General features: G+C 39.6%; 1 protein-coding gene across 3 annotated transcripts in view; it reads left to right on the top strand.

Annotated features, from left to right (window-relative positions):
• The first annotated feature begins 788 nt into the window (after positions 1-788).
• Positions 789-26782, top strand: part of tbx4 (T-box transcription factor 4) — a 43859-nt gene continuing 17865 nt past the window's right edge. The window contains exons 1-4 of one of the 3 annotated variants that reach the window (XM_049576770.1): positions 789-889; positions 6919-7064; positions 8233-8327; positions 15924-16043. In XM_049576770.1, coding sequence (XP_049432727.1) covers positions 6921-7064; positions 8233-8327; positions 15924-16043 — 359 coding nt within the window. In that variant the 5' untranslated portion in view covers positions 789-889; positions 6919-6920. Of the gene's footprint in view, positions 890-3319; positions 3529-6918; positions 7065-8232; positions 8328-15923; positions 16044-26782 lie in introns of those variants that run through there. The other 2 variants (XM_049576768.1, XM_049576769.1) reach the window with 2 other exon arrangements.

The raw sequence follows: 26782 nt of genomic DNA, 5'->3' as shown, positions 1-26782 counted from the left end.
AGAAGAGAAGAGCCATTAAATCAGAAAAGTAAACAAACTGGAAGTTGCTGATTTTCTCACATCTCATTGTTATCCTGTGAATCTCCATGTCTCAAAAATATTGAGTTTCATTAGCTAAAACAATAACCCTGTCTTATGTTAAATGAGGATGTGTTTTTAGAAAAAAAGTTGAATTTTTTTAAATGTTTCTTTAACCTCGGTAGTAGTGAAGTATAGAGGTAAATTTTCTCAATCCATAAAGGAAGTAAGGACATTTTATTTGAAAAATCAGAATTACCTCATTTGGAGATACATGTTTATCACTGGACACTGAAATTTTTCATTTTCTTGGTATAAATAAAATATTACTATGAAAAGAGTGGACTGTTAACATAAAGACATGGCAATGTTTTTATAATGTATGACACTATGGAACACAAGCAAGATATTTCAATGTATAAGCATATACAGACAAATAAGGCATTTGATACAGAATGCACTGCAGTTAGGAATTCAGTGGAGGATACACCAATAGAGTTAATGTGGTTGCATGAACTGTGTTTTTTATATTGAAAACGTTACAAAATAAGCTATTTCATACAACTTCTGTGAGACAGGGTTGAGTCCTGGGGATACTGATGTTTTTCTTCCTTCTAGTGATCACCAATTGGAACTCATATTTCCCAGTGCAGCACTGGTGTCAAACTGACTGTTGCTACAACCTCCTCCTGCTCCAACCACGTGACGGTGGGAGTGTGCCTACGTTCAGTTCCTCTTCACAACCTCAGCTCAGATCTGCTCCTATAAAAAATATCTAACTTTTTGATTGCAACAGTTACTTGCAGAGGTGCTGCATGTGTGTGGACACTGAAGGAGCGCAGAGGTCAGAGAGCAAAGCAGGAGGTAAGAGGTAAGAACGGATATCACTAACACTGATCCAAAACTAATCAGTATTTTCTGAGTAGAAGGCTGTTTTTTTAATTATTATTTTTCTTTTTTTTGTACTTGTGGTTAAAACTGTTAATTTTTTCTTAGGGAGTCTGGTGCATTTCTGCCTGACAAAGTCGGTTTCTGCCTTCAGCCTGTTGAAACTGAAAAGTAAAAATAGTTAAATTTGGTATTTGCATGAAATAGCTTTTTTTCTGATCCACTAATGATCACATTTCTGCAGGTTTGCCACCTAAATTTACCTACAGTAAGTCCATTGCCTTTGGCCTCATGACCATAGGGCACCCTTGTTAATGTACTTTACAAAATAAATTTGACAGGTCAGTCTTGTTTTTATCTCATGATAATATTAGAGGTGGGAGATGTAATTACCAGTTCTCCCCAATGTACCCAATGCGTAAATGTAGCAGACTTTACAGGCTGTGAACGAGTTATGATATCATTGTGTTCCAATTAATTTGACTGATTTTCTAATTGGCGATTATTGAAATAAATGCAGCCACATCTTTCTTTCCCTGCTGCGGACAGAACTCGCCTAAACATACCCCAGGCGTTATTTTACAGCCAATAGCTTAATCAACACGCAAACTGAAAGGTGAAAATATGAAAGTAATAGGCTAGAATTAAAAAAAACAATTCAGTGATTAATGGACTTTAAATGGGAGTAAATTAAGCAGATGATGTGATGTTTATAGTGTAGTGTGAGAATGTGTGTGTGGTTAATAGTTTGAGGTTGAAGAATAAAGCACCCAGCAGCCGCTCCAACTACACTTTTCAGCAGATGGAGAGAGTGGTTAGGTGTCTGTCAGCAGCGCGATCAGGCTGCTTGGAAAGGCGGCGGAGCAGAGCTGAAAACATACGCACAGGCGATTGACAAACGGTGGCCGTTCATTTGCCCATGTCACCAACAGATATATAAGTCATACTGGTACCTGATTTATAGACGCGCCGCAGACTTATGCTTCATTTACTGCAAAACCACAAGCACATATTTCACCTGCAAATACAGCGCGGCCATCCACAACCGTGAGGCTGCACCTCTGCAGGATGACGGCTGGTGGTCGGTTGCTACCACACACACACACACACACACACACACACGCACGCACGCACGCACGCACGCACGCACACACGTGCAAAGCATAACTCGCTTGCTTTAAACGCATGAAGTGATCCACTGCGTGACAACACGTTTTTTTTTTCTAACAAAGGTCCGATTACCAGAGTATTTTTGTAAATCAGCCCATTCTTTTATCGCCATTGATTCTATATATAGTCTACCTGCATTTTTAAATGGAAAAATGTAAAACTTCAAGCCTTGAAACTTTAAAACTTGAATTTTAAACTTGAATTTGCATTGTAACAAAACGGGCCCATTTTCTGACACCAGAAAACTAAAGTTTTCCGCAAATAATAATTGTCAGTCATTCAGTCTATTAGTGTGGAGAGTCATTACGTTACAGGTTGGACTAATTTCATTCTTAAAAAGGCAATGAAATTACGGCATTTTATTTTGTAGACTGACAGATAATTTTAAGAGTCGATTTATTGGCTAGAAAATGAAAGAATATTGCTTTACGCGGATTAGAGATTGTTTTCGAGGAATATATCTTAATATTAACTGCCATTATTTGGAAATAAGTTTATCGAAATCTTGATCAGAGGAGATATCTATTTTGGTGGATAAAAAAAATTTGGGGGTTGAAGTATTCTTGTAAAAAAAAAAAACTGGATGTTGATCAACAGTGAATCTCCTGAGGCAGCTGAATGTTGGGGATATCTTTCGGAGTTAAGTTTAATTCAATGCACAAAGTGTTTGTGGCCATTGAGGCCATGGCTATGCTTCTATGAGCAGTGAGTCAACATCAGGTCAACTGAATTAAAGGCTTCCTGAGGTGTAGTCCACACTGCTAACCTAAAACAGGCTAATGACACAGAGACGGCTCGCGTCACAGCGGCTTAATATTGACTGCTCCACAGAGGCAATTACAATGCAAAAGACCAAGTAATCTTTGTCCCCAAATCAAGATTATGTGGAAAATGATACGGCAAATGTATTGCAAAAGTGCATGCATATAGATGCCAAATGTAGATGGTGGTGGTGGCTGGATGTTACCAGGGTTCCGAGGAAGAACACTTGGAAGGCACTGCTTTCCCGCTGCAGCATCGGGGTCAGCCCGGAGAGCGAAACGGGGAGACAAATCTCACACACACATAAAGGGGGCTGAGCAACTGTGTACATGTAACGTGCAGCAATGTATGTGTGTGTGTGTGTGTGTGTGTGATTCCAAGAAAACACCACACTGACTCGCCCCCCCCCCCCCCCGCCCAGAGCTCAGATAGTGCACTGCACATGCGCAGAACCCAGCTCGATGCTGGGTAAGCTGAAAGGCACTAAGGCAGTCGAACCGACCGACGCTCTGACACTACCCAGCGGACAGCCGCCGCCGCAGCCTCCGCACTCCCGCCTGAGAACGGCTCTTTTTAAACCACGTGCAGCCGCTGTGGGAAGGGAAACACCCTGCTGTTAACAGGCTGAAAGACAAAGCTGCGGTGCGCAGGGATGGATTTAAGCAGATGATAGGTGACTGACTGCATGAGGTACAGTAGAGACACGTCTGTGCTTCTGATAAGCTGCAGTGTAAATTAATTATTTGCTGATTATCTGCTTGCGTGTAAACAGCGCTGTGTGTTCCAGACGGGCTATTAAAGACATGGTGTTAGAGGACAAGTGGGCTTTGAAATACACAGTGTCATCCTCTGTGAGGGAGATCAGCTGCGGTACGAATGGTACCACAATCTGATATGGAAGATTTGAATCTGACAGTTAGGGCAGAGGAGGGTGGAGGGAGAGAGCAGGAGTGTGAAATAAGATGAAGTGATTAAGCAAATTAGATTAATACCGAGGCTTTCTTTTTATTTTTCACTGTTCATTGCCTATTGTTCTTTTTTCTTTTTACATGACATTGTTATATTATGTAATTAGGCCTACATCGTAATCAAATGCAAAAGTATCGGTCTTATTTACAGATGCAAGATGGATATTCTTTTTCTGTTAAAACAATTTATAAAAACAACACTTAATTTTACTATAATTATTGTTGTTATTTATTAGACATACATATATAGGCTACATAGGCTAATTACAACTTTTTTTTTTATTGTAGCCTATTGCTAAAATATTGAAAGATGGCAATTTTAACGTAAGGAAATGATGTGAATAGGCTATATAATTTTAAATTCACACTTTACTGTCAAAATATTTTTTTCAGATATGGAGAACGGTGTTTAAAGGATTTGTATTTTCATTTCTCATTAGCTTAAATTAGCCCTGGACAAGACATTGGGTAGCCTATTATTATTATCATTATTATGATTAGCCTATTATTATTGTTATTATTATTATTATTATTATTATTATTATTATTTTCAATGGAATACGGTTAGAAAGCCACACTTGATTGGCACTAAATTCACTGTGGGAGTTTCCATGACGCTGGTCATTGCATTCCATCTTTGAAAAAGTTTACAGTGTTGTTAGATTAAATGCCAAATCAGGGCTTTAATTTATGATGATTTTCTAAAAGTAATTTAAATTTCTGTAGAATGTGCAGATTTGTAGTGAAGTGTCGCCAAATTACTGTGAAACTAGAGAGAGATCTTGGAATTTTATTCTTTCTTTCTTTTTCTTTTTTTGCATGCTTTACGTACGTATTCCTCATCTAATATTGTTTGTTGTTTAGACTGAAGAACGTTCCCTGTTGATGCTCAGGCCTTTATGCATCAGGGCTGCAGACACAAAATGGCGGCGGGTTGAAATTTATTGGGTTACAGCTGTCTCAGTTTGCACGTGTCATATCTTAAATGCACACACACACACACACACACATACACACACACACAGAGACACGCATAACTCATGTATTTCTATTTAAACTTTTCAGGGTATTATATTTTTGCATTTTTGCATTTTTCATTTTAAGGTCTGCACTCTACTTTCTGCAGACCCTTTCCAGGATCTGATATGTTGTCAGTAGAGAATGTGATGTAATGTTGATGGCCAGACCACGTGACCTCCACCAAAAGCATGTAAAATAACAGTGAAGCTTTACATTAATCTGTAGTCAAATGTGCACCAAGGATAACAGAGTTTTTCTGAACCTTTTCTCAACATGCGAACGCTCAAATTTACCTTCTAGATTTTTTCCAGACTTTCCAGATCTGCATATGAAAAAGACTAACACTATTAATCACTGCTGCATAGGCACTATTTCTTCTTGAAGTGCAATGCAGTGTTTTGCAAGCAGATTCACTTAAAGCAAACATTTCTCACAGTACAAACATCAGGCAAAAACCAGACTCCCTTGTGGATTCTGTACATTTAGGCAACATACAACAATATGTGCTCAAAACAAACATCTAACAGCACTTAAGGACAGAACCTATGTTTTCATTTGTTTACCCTTTTTTAGTGTTGACAGGTTATAAAATAGCACTGTATGTGCAGGAATATGTGGCCTGAATAGTTCTCAAACTGAATGCCCAGACACAGTGACAGGAACAGAAGGAGAAGCAGAGTTCTGGCTCATGCTGCTCAGTTAAACCACAGTGAAAGGCCCAGTTTCACTCTGGTCTTGCTCTGGTCATTTCCCAGTCAGTCCTTATCTTTATTAGCTTTCACAGATGTCTTCATTAGTTTACTCTGGACGCCGCCTTTCCACTTTCATGGCTAAGAGAGTGGCAGTTCTGTGTTTACAGACTCACATCCCCTGTGTGCAACCAAGAGGAATGAACAGCACTGTGCTCTCAGAGGCAGGGAGAAGAAAGGAACAGGTTTCACACTGATGTTCAGCAGTAGTTTGTGTAGTTTTTGCCTAAATTCTTTAGAAAGGCCTGTACTTAGTGTCATTGAGAACACTAAAGAGTTACAGAAGAGTGCTGAGAACCTGTTGTTAGTGTGAAATACAGTAGCTGAAACATGATATGAATAAGAAATTATTGTCAGATTATGAAATACTAAAATGTGACGTGTTAAAATGCTTTTGAATTCACTTGAGAATAAAGCATTTTTAAAAAGAGAAAATGTTTGTGAAACAGAAAAAATGGTTTGTTAATCCTTGACCGATAGTTCCAGCCTCTTAAGTAGCACTTAGAGAACAGTGTTTGCAGTTTGGAGCCTGATGGCACCCTCGAGAGTCTTAGGTAGACATGAAGTTCATAGCAGCAGCAGGATGAGACACAGACACAAATGTGGAGGTATGAAGATGTTTGAAAGACAACTTTCAGTGGTTTTGTTGGTTTGAATGACACAAGGACCTATGACCGTCAACATATGACAAGGGCAAATACATCCCCCGTTTTACTCCCACTCTGTTACTTTAACTGGATTTTTTCACTGGTTTTTGGTCCCGACCTTTCTTGCTAAAAACTTGAATCCATCCATTTAGAAAGGGTTTTAAATCGCTGGCCTGTGTACTTCATAATTACATCAAAAATTGGCCTTCAGGAACTCCAGTTTTACAGTGTGTTACAGTACTTCATATACCTCACATCTTCTTATACCATACTGCACTCTCAGTAGTATTTTTACTATAGTTATGACTGAGTATGTCTGTGTGATTTGCTGCTGAGACTTTGAAATCTGAAATACCTGAGCTTTGACTTGTTGACTACCTATTTTTTTTTTTTAATTTTGTCTGAATCCAAAGTAAGACTTGCCCAGCAAAACAGATTCATGTAGAATTTAGAGTCTAACAGCTGATGCTTACACTCCTGGTACAAGGCTGAAAACTCCTCACATTCACTGGAAAAGAGCAACGGAGTGTGCAGAGCAGGCTACATATACATGTTGCAGTCTATAGGCTATATACTGAATGTGTGCATTCTTCATTATATCTGTCAGATGTGTCAGATGCAAGGTCTGATGCACATTGAACATCACAGCTACTCACTGATGAGTCTGACAGCTAAGTATTTTTTCTAATCGTGCAGAGATGCTGCAGGAGAAGCTTTCACCCGTAACGGATGAATGTATGAGCCAGGTCCAGACCGGTCGGGAGACGGATCTCCCTCCAGACCATTCACGACTGGGCCTGTCTACAGCTTCCACCATTCCCAGCTCTAGTGAGCCTGACCAGGTATACATGGAGAGACCTCACAGCAAAAACACACAGTTGCTTCTTGTGGCTGCAGTTTATAGAAATATGGAGGGCTGATTCTCCAAATAGTTAAACCTTAATTAGAATTACATGTTTATTGGGAATTTTTAAATAAATATATTTCATCTAATATATAAATATATATTTTAAAATGAAGCAGTTTCAGTGGAGAAAGACACAGCAGATACATCTGTTTATCACCATAAACAGATGTATCTGCTTTGTCTTTCTGGTGTATCAGACCAACACCTAAATACAGCTCTTCATTAATTGTGCCCTGATGATTTTTTTTTTTTATGGTGTCAAAACAAATGAAATACTCTAATCAAGAATGGTCAAATCAGTACAATAATGGAGTGGATTTAAAATTTGACATAAACTGCAGATGATTTTATACATTGCTCTGCAGCAGTGGTGGACGAAGTACTTAACTAAAAGTAGTGACACCACAGTGTGGAAATATTCTGGTATTAAAAAAAAAAGAATTATGCATCAAAAATGTTAGTTAAGTAAACGTACCAAAGTAACAGCATCAAAACATACTTAGAAGACCAAAAGTAAAAGAACTCATTATGCTGTATGGTCCATTTCAGAATATTATACTGTATATTATATTATATTATATTATATCACATTATTAGATTATGATTATTAATTTCATGATTTTACATGTGTGTGTGTGTGTGTGTGTGTGTGTGTGTGTGTGTGTGTGTGTGTGTGTGTGTAGACATTTTTTTGCAAGGTTTCTTGTGGACCAATAGAGCCCCATTATATATATTATTATTATTATTATAGGCCTAATGTCATTTATTGATTACATTTTGCATTGTTAATCTGAATCTGTAACTAAGTTATCCTAAGTAACTAAAATTGTCAGTTAAGTCGGTTAAGTGTAGTAAAATGTACAATATTTCTACAAAAATAAAGAAGCAGAAAATAGAAATACTCAGTAAAGTACATGTACCTCTAATTTGTCCTCATATACAATTTGAGTAACTATACTTAGTTATACTTTCTACCACTGCTCTGTAGTTTAAATTCAAATACTTAACATAATATTAGGTTTTTCTTGATACCATATGTTGTGGTAATGACAAGATGGTTTGGTTTGTGTTGAGTGTAACAGTGATTTCCACTCTTTTTTCAGAACATTGAGAACATTAAGGTTGTTCTTCATGAGAGTGAGCTGTGGAAGAAGTTCCATGAGGCCGGTACAGAGATGATCATTACTAAAGCAGGCAGGTTAGTACAGCAGTTAACACACCATCTAGAACAGTCTACACGCAGAAATGGGAAATCATCAGTTAGTTTCAGTTTACAAATTAGCCAAAATGCAATAATTCTTAATTTAAACATTTCTTATCCATGACCAAAAAAAGTGATGTCCTGCATGTATTTAGAAAGGTGGTAATTGAGAATGGATGTGTATATATGCTACTATGTTAACATATTCCATTATTAGAAATTACTGTAATAATCACTGCTGGAAGAAGTATTCAGATGTTTAACTTTAGTTAAAAGTAGCAACACCACACTGTAAAATACTGTTAAAAGTCCTGTATTTAACAATTTTAATTGGAAGCACAGAAGTACCAGCAACATTTACTTTAAGTCATCAATAGTAAAAGTACTTGTTTTGCACACTGGCCACTTATAAGAGTGTTGATATGAATTTTGTATTAGTTTACTGATTGGTTTATTTTTTATTGTTGATGTACTGACATGTAAAGATCATGTTAGTGTTGTAGTTTTAAGTATTTCATGTACTGCATGGGTTAACTGAATAAATGAATCTGCATCATTTAATAAGATGAACGTGAGTTTTGTATGTAAAATCTTTATGTGTAAAGTAAGTTGTAACTATAGTCAGACAAATTTAGTGGAGGAAAGAAAATAAAGAAAAATCCTCCAGAAATGTGATAGTAGAGTGTTGGTATAGAACATTAGAATACTCAGAGAACAAATACTTCAACATTCTATGTAATTTAGTACAAAACTAAAATTAATTGAATTACTTACTTTCCACCACTGTGCATAATGAATCATTAGATATTTTACACCACACAAAAATAGGATTAAGACCAAAGTTATAAATAACATAATACATTACACTAGAGTGAAGTCATCACAAACAGGGAGTCAGTGGCTAAAGGGAGCCTTTCCTCAAAAAAACAAAACAAAACAAAAAAAAAAACACTTTCACTTGATTTTAACCAAGACATCAACAGAAACTTGGAAAATTTTACATATATTATTAGTCACATTATTAACCAAAAGTTGCTTATATTCTTCATAAGTTTGTGGAAAATAACAGAGAAAGTGATATTTAAGGGATGGATTCATTGCACAAAATTAGTATCATACCTTTCTGTGACCGTCTGTTTAGGCAGTTAATAGTAACACAAAGCAGTTATAAGTTTGTCTTTCAGGAAGAGACAGAAAGTTCCTGTACCAGTGACTTCATAATTGAAAACACAAATGACTGCTTGGCTTGTTGGATTTAATGCGACCTGAGGATTAGATGGTGAGGCCTTTGGACATTAACCAGAGAATGAGTACACTCTCAAATCGACCTCCGTCTGTCATTCCTCATGGGATGTTTTTTTTTTTTCTCAGTAAAAAATGTAAAAGGTCACCACATTTTTTCCTTAATGCTGCATAACCGTAAGTAATGGGCTTTCCCTTGTCCAGCTGATAAAGTGGGCTCTGAATCCTTAAAGCCCTTTGAAGAGCCATGCAGTGCTTTACCTGTGCAGCTGTACTGGGAAACCTTTCTGGGTTTACCTACTGTCAGTCTGCAGCAGACATACTGAAAGTCGCATGAAACTGGATTCATCCTTCAGGAGCAACAGCTCTGAAAATGAACTCACACTATATGATAACACCAGATTAAATTATTCAAGTATGTTATGAATAATGCATTTAGAGCTACTCCCCATGTTATCATGGCAGAAGACATTTAGTCACATTGAAGTCTGGTAGCCCAGTCAAATACAGAATACCACAGTATTAAATGTGACATTTGAGCAGAGCAGAGCATCCTGTAAGTGCAATCAGAGCATCTTGTACATTAGAAAGTTTTTCAGTGAAGTGAGTCATTTCCATTGATTCTCCCAAAATGTTTCAAATATTAATCACAGAGAATACAAGAAAATGTAACAAAATGAATCATCTAAACCAGGCACAGATTATCTTTTAGTGTTCTCAATTAAAAGTCTAATCTGTGTTTGATTGTTTAATTCTCAAAAATGTCAAATCTATGGCATCACTCAGGACACCAGTTTGTCTCATAATCACAGTTAGATGATAAATCATGAAACAGAAGCCAAAGAGGCTTCATTATTTATTTTATAGAATCACAAACCAGTGCAGATAAAATAATGACTGCATGAATATGTTCTGCTTGATAAAGGAGTGAAATATCTGGGGAAAAGACGCCATAGTCAGCCAAGCCTTAAAATCATAAATCAAATAATGAGAGGCTGGACTCTGGCTAAATGCCAGTGTGGCAACATGCTCCCACTGACAATGCTTACATGGAACAAATACATGAATGAATGAATGAATGAATGAATGAATGAATGAAAATATAGCATTTATCATTTCAGTTCAGCATGTTAGCACATTAACATTAGCCAGTTAGCGCCTAACACAAAGTACAGCTGAGGCTGATGCTGTCACTAGGCTTGTTAGTGCTTGGTCATATACCAGTGTTGATGAAGTATTGGACAAACTAAACATTTTGACCTGATGATGAGGAAAGAACAACAGATCACAAAAATTATTACAATTTATCTTGTAGTGTAAGATGAATATCATAGACATGCTCATTTTCAGGTTTGTTCTTGTATTTTGAGTTTGTATCAGAACATATTTACATGTTTCAATGTTCAAAGAACACGTTTATCTCATTCTGTCTGCTGCATATAGCCTCATTGACCCTTTGTCTGAAACACTCAGTCTCAGTGCCTGTTCCTTCAAAGGGGGCTCTATGCTAAATTCAGAGCGTATGAGTTGTCTACACACAGTTCTCAACATTAAGGTGGCTGAGCCAGCTGCCAGTTGCTAATTCCATAAACAGCACTAGACAATGGTAACAGTGCTAACAATGCTGACCGAGTTTATAGTGCTGTAAGGGGAAGAACTTGAGAGTGAACACAGTGCAAAGCAGCAACAATGAGCTAGCCAGTGGGATAAACATATGCACCGACATGCACACATGTCCCAAATGACTTACAACAACACACTACAGAGAAGCTCGAATCACAACTCACACAGAGGGAGCATGACTTCATTCTAAGCTCAGTAAGCCATTATTCCAGCAAGTAGTGGTCCCCCACCCCCCCAAAAAAATCTCACTCTCTACTCAGATCAGTTTTTCAGCCGTAATCTGATCCGAATTCAGGGCAAAATTAACAACACTGGCAACCAAGATTATAGGCTTCCCTGATTATTATACCTTCCCTGCTATTATACCTCTGTCACATAATGTTAGCTCATGCATACACTCTGTAAACCATAAACAAACACTCTGTTTTATATTTATTGTTTGAAGTTTGGTCACTGACAAGCAGTATCGATCCATCCTTGAGCTTCAGTTTGAAGTGTATCCTGCTGTGTGCAGGAGCATGTCAATATTTCACTTTTTTTCAGTGGAGTTTGTTGTAACTACTTCTCTAATCTCACTCTGTATGGAAAGTAAAAATCAGTGCATTTTTTTTCCCAGAGCAGTTTGGTGTAACTGTTCCTGTCATATGATTCTGTACAGAGAGTTGGGTTCTTTTGTTTATTTGTTTTTCTCAGTGTAGTTTGGTGTAACTGCTCCTTCCATTCAAGTCGGTGACTCTTTTTCTATATGCGGATCTGACAGAGCAGAGGACTCTAGGTAGAGAGAGAGAGGAGGCATATGTTTTATGGTGAATAAGGACTGGTGTAATGGTGGGAATGTGAGGTGTTGTTCACTTCCTCCCCACTATGCGGCCCAAGGAGAATAAACTGTCACTGTCTGTGTTTGAGTGGACTGGCCATGCAGCCATCTTGTTGAGGTCAAGAAATGTGAAATAACTTCAACTCATCCCCCCAGTGACACGAGAGATGGTGTTATCAGAGTCTGGAGCATGTTCCAAGACACCACCACGGACGTCACCCATGTAGTCAACATGGATCTGTGGTGGATTTAATTTGTAAAACAACAGAGACAACAATACCCAAAACTACAGTTAAATCATTCCACAACCACAAACCATGGATTACTAGAACCATCCAGGATGTCATAGACACACACACTGCAGCTCATCTGGGAACATGGACAATTATAAAGCAGCAGCCTACAATGTAAGAAGGGCAGAAAAAGGACAGAATCACAGTGCACAAGTTAGAATAGAATAGAAGGCCTTCTTTCTATTCTAAATGCACAAGTTGAATAAGCTGATCAGATCGCATGTCACAGGAGTCAGACTTTGTATGACTTTGACAAATAAATAAGTGACTGATTGATCGATTGATTGATACCAAATAATACTGGAGGGTATTGCATATACCAATACTTTACATTCATAAGAATGTTATACATTATCTGAGGTAGTCGAATTAGGCACAGAACAGTATACTTCTGATAATTACATTAGCCTACAAGTTGTTTATATTCATATAAGGTTATGAAACATATGTTATACACTGGGCACTTAATGTGCAAATGTAAATGAAAAAAACAAAAACAGTTTCACTGTTTGAAACTGTCGATCTACTTCATCAACATGTTTGTAAAATCGGGAGCCAAAGGAAAAAAAACATATGAAAGGGGTGTCCTGGTTTAAAAAGAGCTTTGGACCCATAGTTGTAACATGAAAGGAGGGTCGGTGCAAAGGTGGCAGGTGAGGAGGTACAGAAGCATCATCATGCAGGAGATCCAACATTTTCCCAACACTCTGAAATGAAACTTGCTCAATCCACTCCCATGCAGCACCTAGCTAAGCCTAGTAGACTTGTTATTGTGAGTGTAATTGTCCAGGCATAATCCTCCCTCTTCAAAGCACCCAGCGCAGCTCTCTCCTCACTCTCCATCTTTGTATACAGCCTGTCAAGAGAGCAGTGGCAGGTTGATAAGAGGAATCTGGCGCCCACAATACTCCACGTCTACTACATTGTAGGACCCCCCCCCCCCCCCGCATCCTTTTGATCTTGCCGTGGTACTGGAGATTCCCAGAGAGGGAATGGATCACCGGAGGGCCTAAACATGTGGGATTGTTAAGAGAAACAGCTGGCTGGGCACAGAAACACACACACACCCTGACACTGATATCATACACACACTCTCAGACTTCCATTTCTCATGCTCCTCTTAAACTCACTCACTTAGTCACACCATTGTATGTATATGTATGCTTTCATATTGTCTGCCTTGGAGAATCTGTTGTCTAGAACTGCAAAACTTAGAATTTTTTAAATAGATTTAGTAGATATACAACTCCAAAATATACCGTGTTTGGACTTTGTAAAACAAAAACTTTGATCCTGTCAGTCAAGTGGGATATGGCAAATGATTGGAACTATATTAATTCTACAACATGGTTTAGGATTAAGCTATGTGGGTTGCATTCGGATAATTTGGTATTATTACATGCAATGTTTTTTTTTTTAAGTGAAAGTTGTGCTATTTCTTATCCAAAAATCAAAACACACTGTCCTTGTTCAACAATAAAGGTTTATCGGCCTCAGTATGCTACCAACAAAGAGTTTGTTGGACTGCCTAATGGCATCTGGAACCTCCTTTCTGATAGTGGAATGGGGAGGCTGTATTAAACCATTTTTGTAACTTTCCAAAAGTGGTAATCCCAGACCGTTGTACGCTGTAATTGGCCAGGCGTGAGGAGATGTAAAAGAAGGCACAGTTAGACCATCTTTAAGCTGTCATTTTGTCATTTTTTACACTTACAGTATGTCACTTTTTGTGTATGCAGCCAAGCGCATTATTTTGATAGCCTCTACGGAGACACTGTCCAAAAGTGTGACAAAATCCCCATTTGTATGTTTTATTTTGTCTCCACCTCACTATAACCTGAAGTGTGGCTGTTCTAAACAATTTCTGCCTTAGACTTGACCAGCTGGCACATCATACAACCCAAATTGTAGTTTGAAGTATACTCAGACGTAACAGCATACTCTAGGACCAAGCTAAGTAATTTGTACAGAACTAAGACACATTTTACTCACAATATTAATTTGTGTATTAGATTGTAGTGCATCCAGTTTATCTGTCTGGCTTGACCATAAGCTGAGGACTGAGCAGCAGCAGAGCCCATCACTAGGTAGTCATGGCCATATTACACAAATCTGAGGGCCACATGTGTTGACACAGGCCTCCATCTGCTCTGTCTGTATAGTGTGAGTGGAGCCAGGGATGGGAAGAGGTCTGTTTTGAATGTTCCTCTAAGATTAACCCGTCTTTCAGTGAGGATGATACCGGGACTGATCTCTCCTACTGATTGGATTTGAAGCCTGGGAGAAAGATTTAAATTACCTGCCCTCAATCCCCCTCTTCTCTCTCTATCTTACGTTAGGGAGTATTTACAGTAACATGATCAGATGGTGTCAGGCATTACGAGCCTTTGAAGGGCATTTGCTCCAATTGGAACAGCAAATATGTAGATAGGGGTTTTGATACTAAGCCATCTTCCAAGAAAGCATTCAGGGTTTTCATTAGAGTGTCCTCCAATGTTTGAACACATTGCCATGACCAGCACCCACAGATAAACTGCAGGCCTTTTTGATTGTAGCCTCTTGAGCAATGATGAGTCGGCTGTCTAAACTACTGTCCAATCTTGGGTGCCATTAAAAAACACTTAGGGCTTTATAAGGGGCAAAGAGCCCCATGCAAAATTTCCTTTGGCACAGATAGGATGAAAACGTTTTTGGTTTCCCAGAAGAGGTCAGGAAAGGTAGTTCCCTTCATATGATGTATTGCTTTGAGTGCTATATTAGCATATTATATGTTTTAGACTGGATGCATTTAAAGATGAAAGATAAAGTGTGTTCCCATACTTTTTATGACCTCTTGGTATCACAAGTATGAGAGAGTTGAAGTTTTCTACCAAATAAATCCCTGCAAGGAGACAAATCATTACCAGGCCAAAATATGTGATATTTTGATGGTAAGGACGACATCAAGAAAATGATCGTGGAAGGTTTGGCAATTGGATTTTATTCTGTACTTTGCTTAACAGGGTTATTTGTATAGAAGTAGGTTTGATCCACTTTATGTACAGGTCAAGGTGTTTCAGGTTTCAGAGAAGGCAGCTTCTCATCCTGCTTTTCTCTCAGTCCCACAATAATAATAATAATAATAATAATAATAATTATAACTTTAATTTATATAGCGCCTTTCAAGAAACCCAAGGTCACTTTACAATACATAGTAATGAAACAATATAATGGGTCCTTTCTCATCCCTATCCCTTAAGAACATCACTGAGCTACAGTCGGTGAGCTAATCCGATCATCATCTGCACTATCTGTGACGATACTGCACTTATCCTGCACACACACCTGTTTTAGTGGCCCCTGCAAATTCAGACCTTTGGTAAAAGCAGGTTTTTATTAGTCCCTGAAATTGTTTGTATATGAAAAGGCAGTTCTTTTTTAGATGTATGATACAGTACGATCAAATCATTCCTAAAGAATCCAACCACACTGATATATGTGTGAGAATACGAATGTATGTTTGTATGTATGTGTATGTTTTTAAGATGATAATCGGATACTCAGTTGTTAAATCAAGTATTGCCTCGGCTTCATGTGAAAGCACATTTCTAACACCTTTTTATTTACATTCTTCAACAGGAGGATGTTTCCCAGCTACAAGGTTAAAGTGACTGGGATGAACCTCAAAACCAAATACATTCTACTTATTGACATTGTCCCGGCTGATGACCATCGCTACAAGTTTTGTGATAATAAGTGGTAAGTTTGCAACTGCCACAGCCATAATGAGTGTTTTTTTTTTTGAGGGGGTGGAGGGGTAACCCGCTGTTTGAAGTGCAGAAGGACCATCTCCATGAGCAGCTCTCCTGCTTTCTCTGCTCTGTTAGAATGAGCTAACACAGCAGCAGCGGCTAACATCTAACACCGAGATGTTAAATGGTCCCAGCATTCTCAAACTGACACTGAAATGGCTCAGCGGTGTTGTTACGCTGTTAACAACAGTTAACAACTGTTGGGTAACGTTAGCTGTGTGATACTTACATTTAGCTCTGTCACTGTGTTTGTGATTCTGTCCCAGGCACAGAGCTCACACTTCTGCAGTGGTCATCTCATAATAAACAAAGAGAGAAAATATAGGAGAGGGGGGCAAGAAGGGGCTGAGCAAATAAAACGCTGCACGCAATTAAATGAGATTTTAATCGTTTTAGTATAAGAATAGTAAAACTTGCATTGAAGTCGCAGTGATGGTTGTGAAGCTTCCAGTGAAGGTCGGCTGAATTTGTGTTAATTGTTGTGATCATAACATCAATATCTTTGAGAGACCATTTTGTGCATCCATTGAAATGATTTTCAAAGTCGTTGCTATCTGTGCAGGGAAACTACTGTATGGTTAGCATTAGGAATATATGTTGATAGCAAAAGACTATGGTCAAGGTGTAGTCAGGATTAGGCAACTTTAATACTTAATTTTATTAATTTCAAGTTTGTTAGGGAATGTGCAGCACTGAATAATATCATAGTATAATTTCAGAGAGGGATATCCTGCATTATTACCTACAGCAATATAGTAAGGTGATGTGGCACTATACAAAAATAATAGTAGACCCAATTTCCAAACGTTCCTTTTTTTCTTTTTCCTTTTTTAGTCCTTATTTTGATTATTGTACAAGAGCAGATCATCTGAGGAATAATCTGATATGTTGGGAACTGGTGGTTAAAAGTTTTAAAATAGCTTTCAGAAAAAAATGAGTGATTATTAAAAATAGTTGTTAATTATATTAATATTATTTAATTTACATTAAATTGCCTTGTGGGACACCCAAAAGAGGAAAATGATAACCAATTAATTAACTCAGTCTCATAAAGTATACTAAACTATCACTTTGGATTAATAATTTAAAAAATAATAACCAAAATAACCGTATCAATAGTAGAGATGGAAGGATTTTGCAGGTCTTGACACAGCAGAGGTTGATGGAATTAGGGCTGAAACGATTCCTGAAGTAACTCGAATAATTCGATTACTAAGCCTCGAGGCATCTTTGTTAAATCCAGTACAAGTACAGCGCGCTGGATATTTATTTCTGTTACACAACCCGCTTACGTTACCTCCACTATAGAGCTATAAATTAATCATCAGTAATATGGTTGACGATTCATAATGAAGATGGTTTGCAGTTAGGCCTACGTGTGATGAATTAGTGGCACGGGGGCTATTGATAGCCACAGCCATGCGTAATGGTCGCTCGTAATGACAGTTATTCTGTTGGAGAACCAGGCTGGTGCAAGACAGTCTGTAAAACTGCATTTCTTCTCTGCCATATTTTGAATCAACAGGTCTAAGTGAGCCACACAGATATCGATTTGCAGAGTGACTGAAGGGTGTTTCTGTATCAATTTATGTCTCACTGTGGGAGTGTCAACAAAGCTTGTGCATGTGCGCCCAGCTCCACAATGCCTGAGACATAAGTGCATGTGAAGCTTTCTAAATCTATAAGTTCCATAAGTTTAACATCCGGGCGTAAAGAGACCTTCACATAACTTTATCAAGCAGCCAGCCGGTCAATAAGCAGGCAGTCCTGCGTGGAGTTTCCGTAACCATGTCAGTGATGACGCCAAGTTACAGACCAGCCATTATGCCAGAAATACGGAACAAATTGCGTCCAGTATTGAATCAGAAAGAGACAGTTCATTTAATTGTTCAACATGGGACGATCCCGTAGCCTATTATATGGGACGGATGGCAATTCTATCGTCTATATTCCTCGGTGTGGTGCTGGCCTAAGTCACATTAGGCTTACCTCAGTTTTACTCCGCATAAAAAGAGTCTGATGCATTTTAGAATTTCTCCTGGGGGAAAAAAGAACTTGTAACTTGTACGGTACTCTACTCGGTCAGTTAATTAAGTTAATTATTGAAAAGCTATTTGACTCAGAAAGTAGTGACGTTACCACTACGCTACTGACATTGCTGTTAAATTCATGACACGGCTACTTGTAGTGAGCTACTGCCCAACAGTGATTAATTTGACAGCGTGAGAAAAAGCGGCGTAGCGTGAGTGCATGTGAAACTGGTTATTTGCATGAAGTTGACAGCTCTGACTTTTTTTTTTTTCTTATTTTCTCGTTTCTCTTTTATATATTACTACTGTCCTTAAATAAAGCGAAAGTAATTTGATGCAGTATTTCTTATCACTTGATTAATCACCAGAATATATTCCATTATTTTTATTGAGTTACACATGCAACTGCATATTGATGTAAAAAGAAATCTGAGTTTGAATTTACACTTTAGAACTAGAACTACAACAGATACGTAGACAGGAAGAGATGCTAAGGGGTGCAAAGGTAGTGGCCCAGGCTAAACAGGGACAGTGGTTGAATTGGGAAAGTGTAGAGAAGAGGAAGCTTAGTTGGAGGGACCTGTGGAGTATGGAGGAGAATCGTATTAGATTCCTGGTAGGAGCTACATACGATGTGTTACCAACCCCCCAGAACCTAAAACTGTGGGTAAATGAGGACCCATCATGCCCATTGTGTTCATGTACCGCAACCTTAAAGCATATTTTGTCAGGCTGTAAAGTTAGCTTGTCACAGGGCCGATATGCATGGCAACATAACCAGGTGTTGAAAAGTTTAGCTGCAGGCATCGAAGGGAAACGAAGACAGGTGAATTCAGAAGGTGTTAAGGATAGGAGTTTAGTAATTCAGTTTGTCCGTGAGGGAGAGAAACACAGAAGAGATAAGTTAGTGAAGAGGCAAGGGTGTGGCCGCCTAGAAGGTGCTTGTGATTGGGAAATGCAAGTAGATTTAGGGGGAAAGCTTGTTGTTCCCCAGGAAATAGTTTGTACCAGGCAGAGGCCTGACTTAGTGTTGTGGTCAGTGAGTCAACGGATAGTTTTTTTCATTGAGCTGACAGTTCCTTGGGAAGACTCAGTGGAAGAAGCCTATGAAAGAAAAAAGCTTAGATATGCAGACTTAGGAGCAGAAGCTGAGCAGCGAGGATGGAAGACTAGGATTTGTCCAGTGGAAGTGGGGTGTACAGGATTCATAGCAAGATCAGCTGTCTCGCTCCTGGGGGAACTCGGAGTGCAGGGACAGAGTTTGAGGAAGACAGTGAGGGAAATGTCAGATGAAGCAATTAAATGTAGCCAGTTTATCTATAAGAGAAAAAGTAATGTCAGTTGGGGGCCAGCAGGGAGAACTACTAAACAGGGCACATAACTCCTTGAGATCAGGTGGAGAGATCCACTTCCTCTCAGGAGGAAATCCAGGAAGAGGAAGGTTATTTAAGTGTGGGAGTGGCCTATCTGAATCCATTTTGTTTGAGGCCATGCGGCAAGTTGAGTGTGCTTGCTGATTCTGTAAGTTCATTTAGCTCCCTTAACTTTAGCTTATATTGTAGTTATGCTATGTAGTGTGTGAAGTAGAGTGTGGTGAATGTGCTAGGAAAGGTAGTATCAGCCCTGCTTCTACCTAGAGCTCGCATGTACGGAGCCTGGGTTTGGTTGAAGGTGGCAGTGCTGTTTGGGCTGAGAAAGCCATGCGTAAGTAAGGTAAAGGAGGTTATTGGGTTGGTGCAGGGAGGGGAGCAGTGAGACCTGGCATTAGGGGAATGTCTCTGGGACGCTAGAGATCACTGTCTAGCCTCCTGGAGGTGTCGTGGGACCAACTAGACGAAACACTGGTGAAAGGAGGTTCCCACCCGATGACCCCAAAGACATGCTAGTTATCACTGCTCATTGGTTTGTATAGTTACGCCTTGCCATATTAGCTTATCATAGGGCTTAGGTTTTTCACTGAGTGTTGATCCTTTTTCTAGAGCACAAACTTCTTGTGTTTATTTGAACTTGGTGAACAGATTCAGAACTGGATGGCAGAAATGATTAAAGGCTACACCCACCATAACTGTGGATGCGACCACTTTACACTTACACATACAGTTAAACAAAACAAAACAAAACAAGCAGCAAAACAAGTAGCAACAACAAAAAACAAACACACAGAGTAATAATACATAGAAAATACATAAGTAAAGGCTTAATTCATGAGACTAGCTGAGGGACAGGAGTTATGAAAATAGTCTAAGAAGGGCTGCCATACCCTGTGGTGCTTCTTGGATAATCCTCTGAGGTGGCACCTGAGTTCCTTTAGCTTAAGGTGTGTCATGACATCCTTTACCCAGTGACCGTGAGAAATGGGAAGTTTATCTTTCCACTTAAGGAGGATGAGTCTGCGGGCTAGGAATAAGGTGAAGGCCACAGCTTGTGCCTGACAGTTCGGGAGAGGTACCTCTTCTGGGACCACACCAAAGATGGCTTATATCAAATCATGTAAATACCCCTTCATGAAAGAGGTCAGTAATGTTTTTCACTCCCTTCTGAAACCAGAGGTGGAATGCAGAATCCAGAAGAGCACGTTTAAAATGGGGATTGCATATTATAGGGATGCATGGGATTTTGTGCTTATAGCCAAAATGAACTCTAACTTGCTTCCATATAAGAAGGGAGCTACTGATGATGGGGTTATTGGGGTGGTGTTTTCTACTAAGTGGCATAGGAGAACAGCAAGTGAAGCAGAGTCCACTAACCCACATGCATGTTGTTCCTTGTGGCACCAATCTGAGAGACAGTGGAGCACAAAGGCTCTGGAGAAGAAGCTGAGTTAGTGACATAGGATAATAAAAAGATAATAGGATACGAGAGAGAGAGAGAGAGAGAGAGAGAGAGAGAGAGAGAGAGAGAGAGAGAGAGAAGGAAAGAAGGTAAGAAGGGGCCCGGTGTATTATAGGGGGTCCTCCGGCAGACTAGGCCTAAGTCAGGCTGGTACAGGGCAAGCCTGAGCCAGCCCTAACTATAAGCTTTATCAAAGAGGAAAGTCTTAAGTCTAGCCTTAAATGTGGAGACGGTGTCTGCCTCCCGGACCGTAACAGGAAGATGATTCCACAGGAGAGGAGCCTGATAGCTGAAGGCTCTGGCTCCTGATCTACTTTTGGAGACTTTAGGGACCACGAGTAACCCTGCGTTCTCAGAGCGCAGTGTTCTGGTGGGATAATATGGCACTATGAGCTCTCTAAGATATGACGGAGCTTGACCATTTAGAGCTTTATAAGTTAACAGTAGGATTTTAAATTCAGTTCTGGATTTTACAGGGAGCCAGTGCAGAGAAGCTAAAACAGGAGAAATGTGATCTCGTTTCTTAGTTCCTGTTAGTACACGTGCTGCTGAAATGACCTATGAATATGCAGGATTTTCTTGCTCCAGATAAATGTGCTAATGTGCTTATCTAGCTCCTTAAAGAATACCTTAGGTATAAAAGTAGGGATTGTGTTATAATAGTCTGGGTAAAATAACCATCTTAAGTGAATTAATTTACCTGCTAATGAAATGGGGAGATATTCCCAGCACTTAAGATCCTCTTTAGCTTTTTCTAGAGCATGTTTGAAATTCTTCTGATATAAGTCTGCATATTCTCTGGTCACGCACACCCCGAGATAGGTAAAACAGTCCAATCCATTTTATTTATAAAGCACAATTTAAATAAACACAAAAGTTTCCAAAGTGCTGTACAGTAAACTAAACACAATAAAACATAATAAAAAGACAAAATACTACATAAAATCAACAACCTACGTTGTGTTACAAGCCAAAGAAAAGAAGTGCGTTTTAAGAAGAGTTTTAAAATTAGACAGTGAGGAGGCCTGTCTAATGTGCAGTGGCAGTTCATTCCACAGTTTTGGAGCTGCAACTGAAAACGCTCGGTCCCCTCTGAGCTTCAGCCTAGTTTTGGGAACCCTCAGGAGCAGCTGGTCAGATGACCTGAGAGATCGGTGGGTGTGTAGGGGTGCAGAAGCTCAGAGAGGTACGCTAGGGCAAGACCATTTAGAGATTTAAAAGCAAATAAAAGAATTTTAAAATTTTAAAAAAATTAAAATTAAATTCTAAAATGAACGGGTAGCCAGTGGAGTGAAGCTAAAATCAGTGAAATATGCTCAAACTTTCTTGTGCCAGTTAAAAGACGTGCGGCTGCATTCTGTACCAGTTGAAAACGTGCAATGGAGGACCCACTGACCCCCATATAAAGTGCATTGCAGTAATCTAGCTGAGTGGTCACAAAGGCATGAATTACTGTTTCAAAGTGCTGTCTCTGGATTTTACTTTTACTTGGTTTTACTTTTGCCAGCTGCCTTAACTGGAGGAAGCTTGTTTTCACCACAGCTTTAATTTGGCTGTCAAACTTGAGATCCGCATCCACTTCTACCCCCAGATCATTAACAATAGGTTTGGCGTACTGTGCCAAGGAACCCAGATCGACTGGGGGGGGGGGTCACAGAGGTGCGACCAAAGACCATCACTTCAGTCTTCTTTTAATTAAAATTTTAAAAGTTTAGAGCCATCCAGGCCTTGACCTCATCTAAACAATTTAACAGTGGCTTAAGGGAGAATGAATCAGCCTTTTTAAGGGGGACATAGATCTGGCTGTCATCAGCATAACAGTGGAATAGAATGCTGTGCTTCCTGAGAATAGAACCAAGTGGGAGAAGATACAAAGAAAATAAAAGAGGGCCCAGCACTGAACCCTGTGGGACCCCACATGAGAGAGAAGCAGTGGAGGACACAGAGTCACCAAGGCTGACACAGAATGCCCGATGAGACAGGTAGGACCTGAACCATTCCAGTGCCGAGCCCCTAATGCCCACCCACTGCTCCAAACGAGCAATCAGGATGTCATGGTCCACCGTGTCAAATGCAGCAGTTAAGTCTAGGAGCACAAGGATTACACAGCGACCAGAGTCAGTAGCTAAAAAGATGTCGTTAAAAACTCTTAAAAGCGCTGATTTTGTGCTGTGCAATGTTTTAAAACCAGGTTGGAAAATTTCAAGAACATTTTGTTCATTTAAAAAGTCCATGAGCTGAGAGTATACAATCTTCTCTAAGATTTTAGAAAGGAAGGACAATTTAGAAATGGGCCTAAAATTAGCCATAGCAGCAGGATCCAGTCCAGGTTTTTTAATTAGTGGCTGCACAACTGCATGTTTAAAATTTACAGGAACAACTCCTGAGGACAGACTGCTGTTAATGATGCTGTGTAAATATGGCCCAACAGTGGGGAAAACCTCCTTAAAAAGTTGAGGAGGAACAGGGTCATTGGGCGAGCCTGATGGCTTTAAATGCCCCACAGTCTCCTGCACAAAAGGCAGGGTCACAGGCTCAATTGAGTCAAAAACAGTAGAACAGGGGACAAACACTGAGGGGTCATAAGCAGGAAGTGAAATAAGTGCTCTGGTAGAAATGACTTTAGCAGTGAAGAATTGCAGAAAGTTTTCACACACAGAAGGGGAGGGCAGACTGTCAATTCCCACAGTCTGTGGTGCATTCAGAGCAGAGTTGATCACGTTAAACAACACATGAGGTTTGTGGCAGTTTAAGACAATAATATCAGAGAAATTTTTCTTTTAGCCTCTTTCACAGAGGACTGGTAACGACGCCAACAATCCCTCAACATTTGAAAAGACACTTCCAGTTTATCCTTTTTCCATTTGCGCTCAGCTCTATGACACTCCTGTCTGGCAGTGCGGGTTGTATCATTCAACCAAGGCTCTGATTTAACTTAATGCTGCCTGCTCTTTAATGGGGCAGCAGAGTCAATGGCAGTTTGACAAGTGTTAAGAAACTGAAAGCTAAGAGCCTCTGTATCATCACACACAGGAATGGGAGTGACACAGTTCTGACTGAAGGCGGCTGAGAAGCGAGCAGCAGTGAAAGGGTTAATAACCCGACATCTGTGAGCAGCAGCGCGAGGTTTAACTGAGTTACAGCACACCGCTGCTTCAGAAAGTACAGACATATCAGCCAAGAACACAGAAAAGTCAGTTAAAAAGTCTCTGTTGTATTTGAGAGGTCGATAAACCACAGCACTCAGCACTGTGTGAGAACTTCCCAGCTCAAACAAACTTAATTCAAAGCTGGCAAGAGCCGATGACAGCAATATCTGTTTACATTTAAAATCGCTTTTGTAATTCCTCCTCCTCGACCAGATGTCCGTGGAGAATTAAAATAGCAACACTCGGCAGGTAAAAGTTCTGTGAGGGCACTGGACTCACCAACACTCAGCCAAGTCTCAGTGACAAAGAGGAAATCCAGTTCACGAAATGTGAAGAAATCCTTCAGATGAAAGTTTTATTCGCAAGCGATCTTGCGTTAACCAGGCCAAACCTGGCAGGAGCTGGCGGGTCTGGGCGAAGAGGCCGCAGGTTCCCCGGATCCACTCCGCGCCAGCAGGGACAAGGAGGGCAGGGACCGCGGGGCAGATCATCCGAGCCGGCCACCGGTACCAAGCAGACAGCGACAGGGTCCAGCCAACATTGAGAGACACAAAGACGAGGCACCGCTCCACATCCACCACGGTCAGGACGCACCAACCCAGCCCTCAGCCTCACCAGACAGCCGCCACGCTTACCACGGCAGCGGTGGCATTTTTGCCGAGGGAGTGGCGCTGGCGTGCGGCAGAGGTATGCCGGGATGTCCGACAAAAAAGGAGGCAGCGTTTGCTGTCCATAATGATCTAAGTTGACTAGATCTTTAGCAGAGATTCTCAGATCTAGCAACGTTTGGCGATCATACACCAGCAGACAGTTGACATTATGTACAACAAGTGTTACAAACAATATAAACACAAACAGCATTCAGAGCGGCTGACGGAACGCCTCACACACTGGCGCCATCTTCAACAACAGAGTGAGTCGCCACCTTGAAAGGAAGTTGCATGAAAGAGAACCTTGATGCACTTGCATTAATTGGGACAAGTATACTTTTCGTTAAGTTAATTTTATAGCCAGATATCTTGCGAAATGAATATATTATATCCAGAGCAACAGAGACTGAAGTGAGAGGCGATGAACAGTACAGGAGCAAATCATCCATGTACAAGGATAGTTTATGCAAAATACCTCCCTTATTGGTTTTACTTTTTAGTAGTATTGTATTATCTGAGGATGACTCGTTTTAGTAACTATCTACAGTAAAAAAGAAAAAAAACAAGCAAAGAAACAAATAAAAATCATTTTATACACTGGGCCTTCAAAGTGCTCTCTGAAACTACACCTGGCATGGCTTGTGTCCAAAAAATGAAAAAATCTAAACTTTGTCGTAGAGCTAAACCAAATGCACCATTGGAAAGGTCTTAACCCGGAGAGTAACATATGTCCGTATGAAGATTCTACATGGCTCCTGCTTTCAGCCATTCACCTTTGAACCTTGTCCTCAGTGCATGTTTGTAGGCTTATAACTCAGCAAGAAAAGGGGGTACAGACATGGGACCAACTGTTATAGAGAGCTCTTGACCTCAACTATCATGTGAGTGTAGTCAACAACTGGGGGTGCTGTCAGATATGGGTAAAATATGGATAAAATTAATATTCACCCATTTAGAAATTAGATATTTAAAATCTGATTACACAAGTGTGTTTACCGTCCCCTTAAAGTCCACAGTGTACTCTCAATTCAGTATTTACAACTTCCAAATCTAGGAATTTCCAGGGTTCTAAATAGGGTTGTAAAAAGATATATCTACCGAATATATCTAATATCTAGTAAAGCCGAACTAGTTATTGCAATGCACTTAGATGAACTATGTTAAAAAAAAAAGTAAAGATGTTGGCTAATTTTTCTAATATGCTAGAAACGGTGTTTTTAGGACGGTAGGTTTGTTTGCAGCTTGTAAAATAGGGTCATAAAAAGATAGATCTACTGAATATATCTAATATCTAGTAAAGCTGAACTAGTAATGACACTGCACCAGGATGAACCTACGTTAAGAAAAGAAGCAAGGATGTTGGCTAATTTTAGATATTTTAGATAGTACTCTAGAAACGGCGTTTTGGGGACGGTAGGTTTTTTGCGGCTTGTTGTAAAATGAGTCGTAAAAAGATACATCTACTGAATATATCAAATGTCTAGTAAAGCAGAACTAGTAATGACAACTGCACCTAGATGAACTATGTTAAGAAAAAGTGAGGATGATGGTTAATTTCAGATAATTTAGCTAGTACTGTAGAAATGGCGTTTTTGGGACTGAATATTTGAATAGACCTATATCAAATATCTAGTACAGCCGAACTATCATGTTATTATTATTATCATTATTATTATTATTATTAACACAGGAATATATTTGCTGTTTTAATATCAAGAACACTTTCGTGTTTTTGTGTGTATACAGGACATTGTTGAATCAGGGAATCCGTGTGGACACCACGACAATGGATCCTAACTGACTTTACATTGGCATTGTTTCCGTGGTACCAGCATGTAATTTCAACCCATTTCGTGCTGCCACCACGGAATGCGGTTAAGAGGTCGTGGTCATTTCACGTATTTCTGTGAGATCAGGTTGTGTCTGAGTGGCTGTTACATGCTGTGTGCAGGCTTTCCATCATCTGCTCCAGTGCCGTGGTCCAACTGCTAACTTGGTCAATGGTACCTCTGAGCTCCTCTCTTA

This window comes from Epinephelus fuscoguttatus, linkage group LG5, assembly GCF_011397635.1.
Source record: "Epinephelus fuscoguttatus linkage group LG5, E.fuscoguttatus.final_Chr_v1".
NCBI lineage: Eukaryota > Metazoa > Chordata > Actinopteri > Perciformes > Serranidae > Epinephelus > Epinephelus fuscoguttatus.
This window is presented reverse-complemented; position numbering and strand designations above follow the sequence as displayed.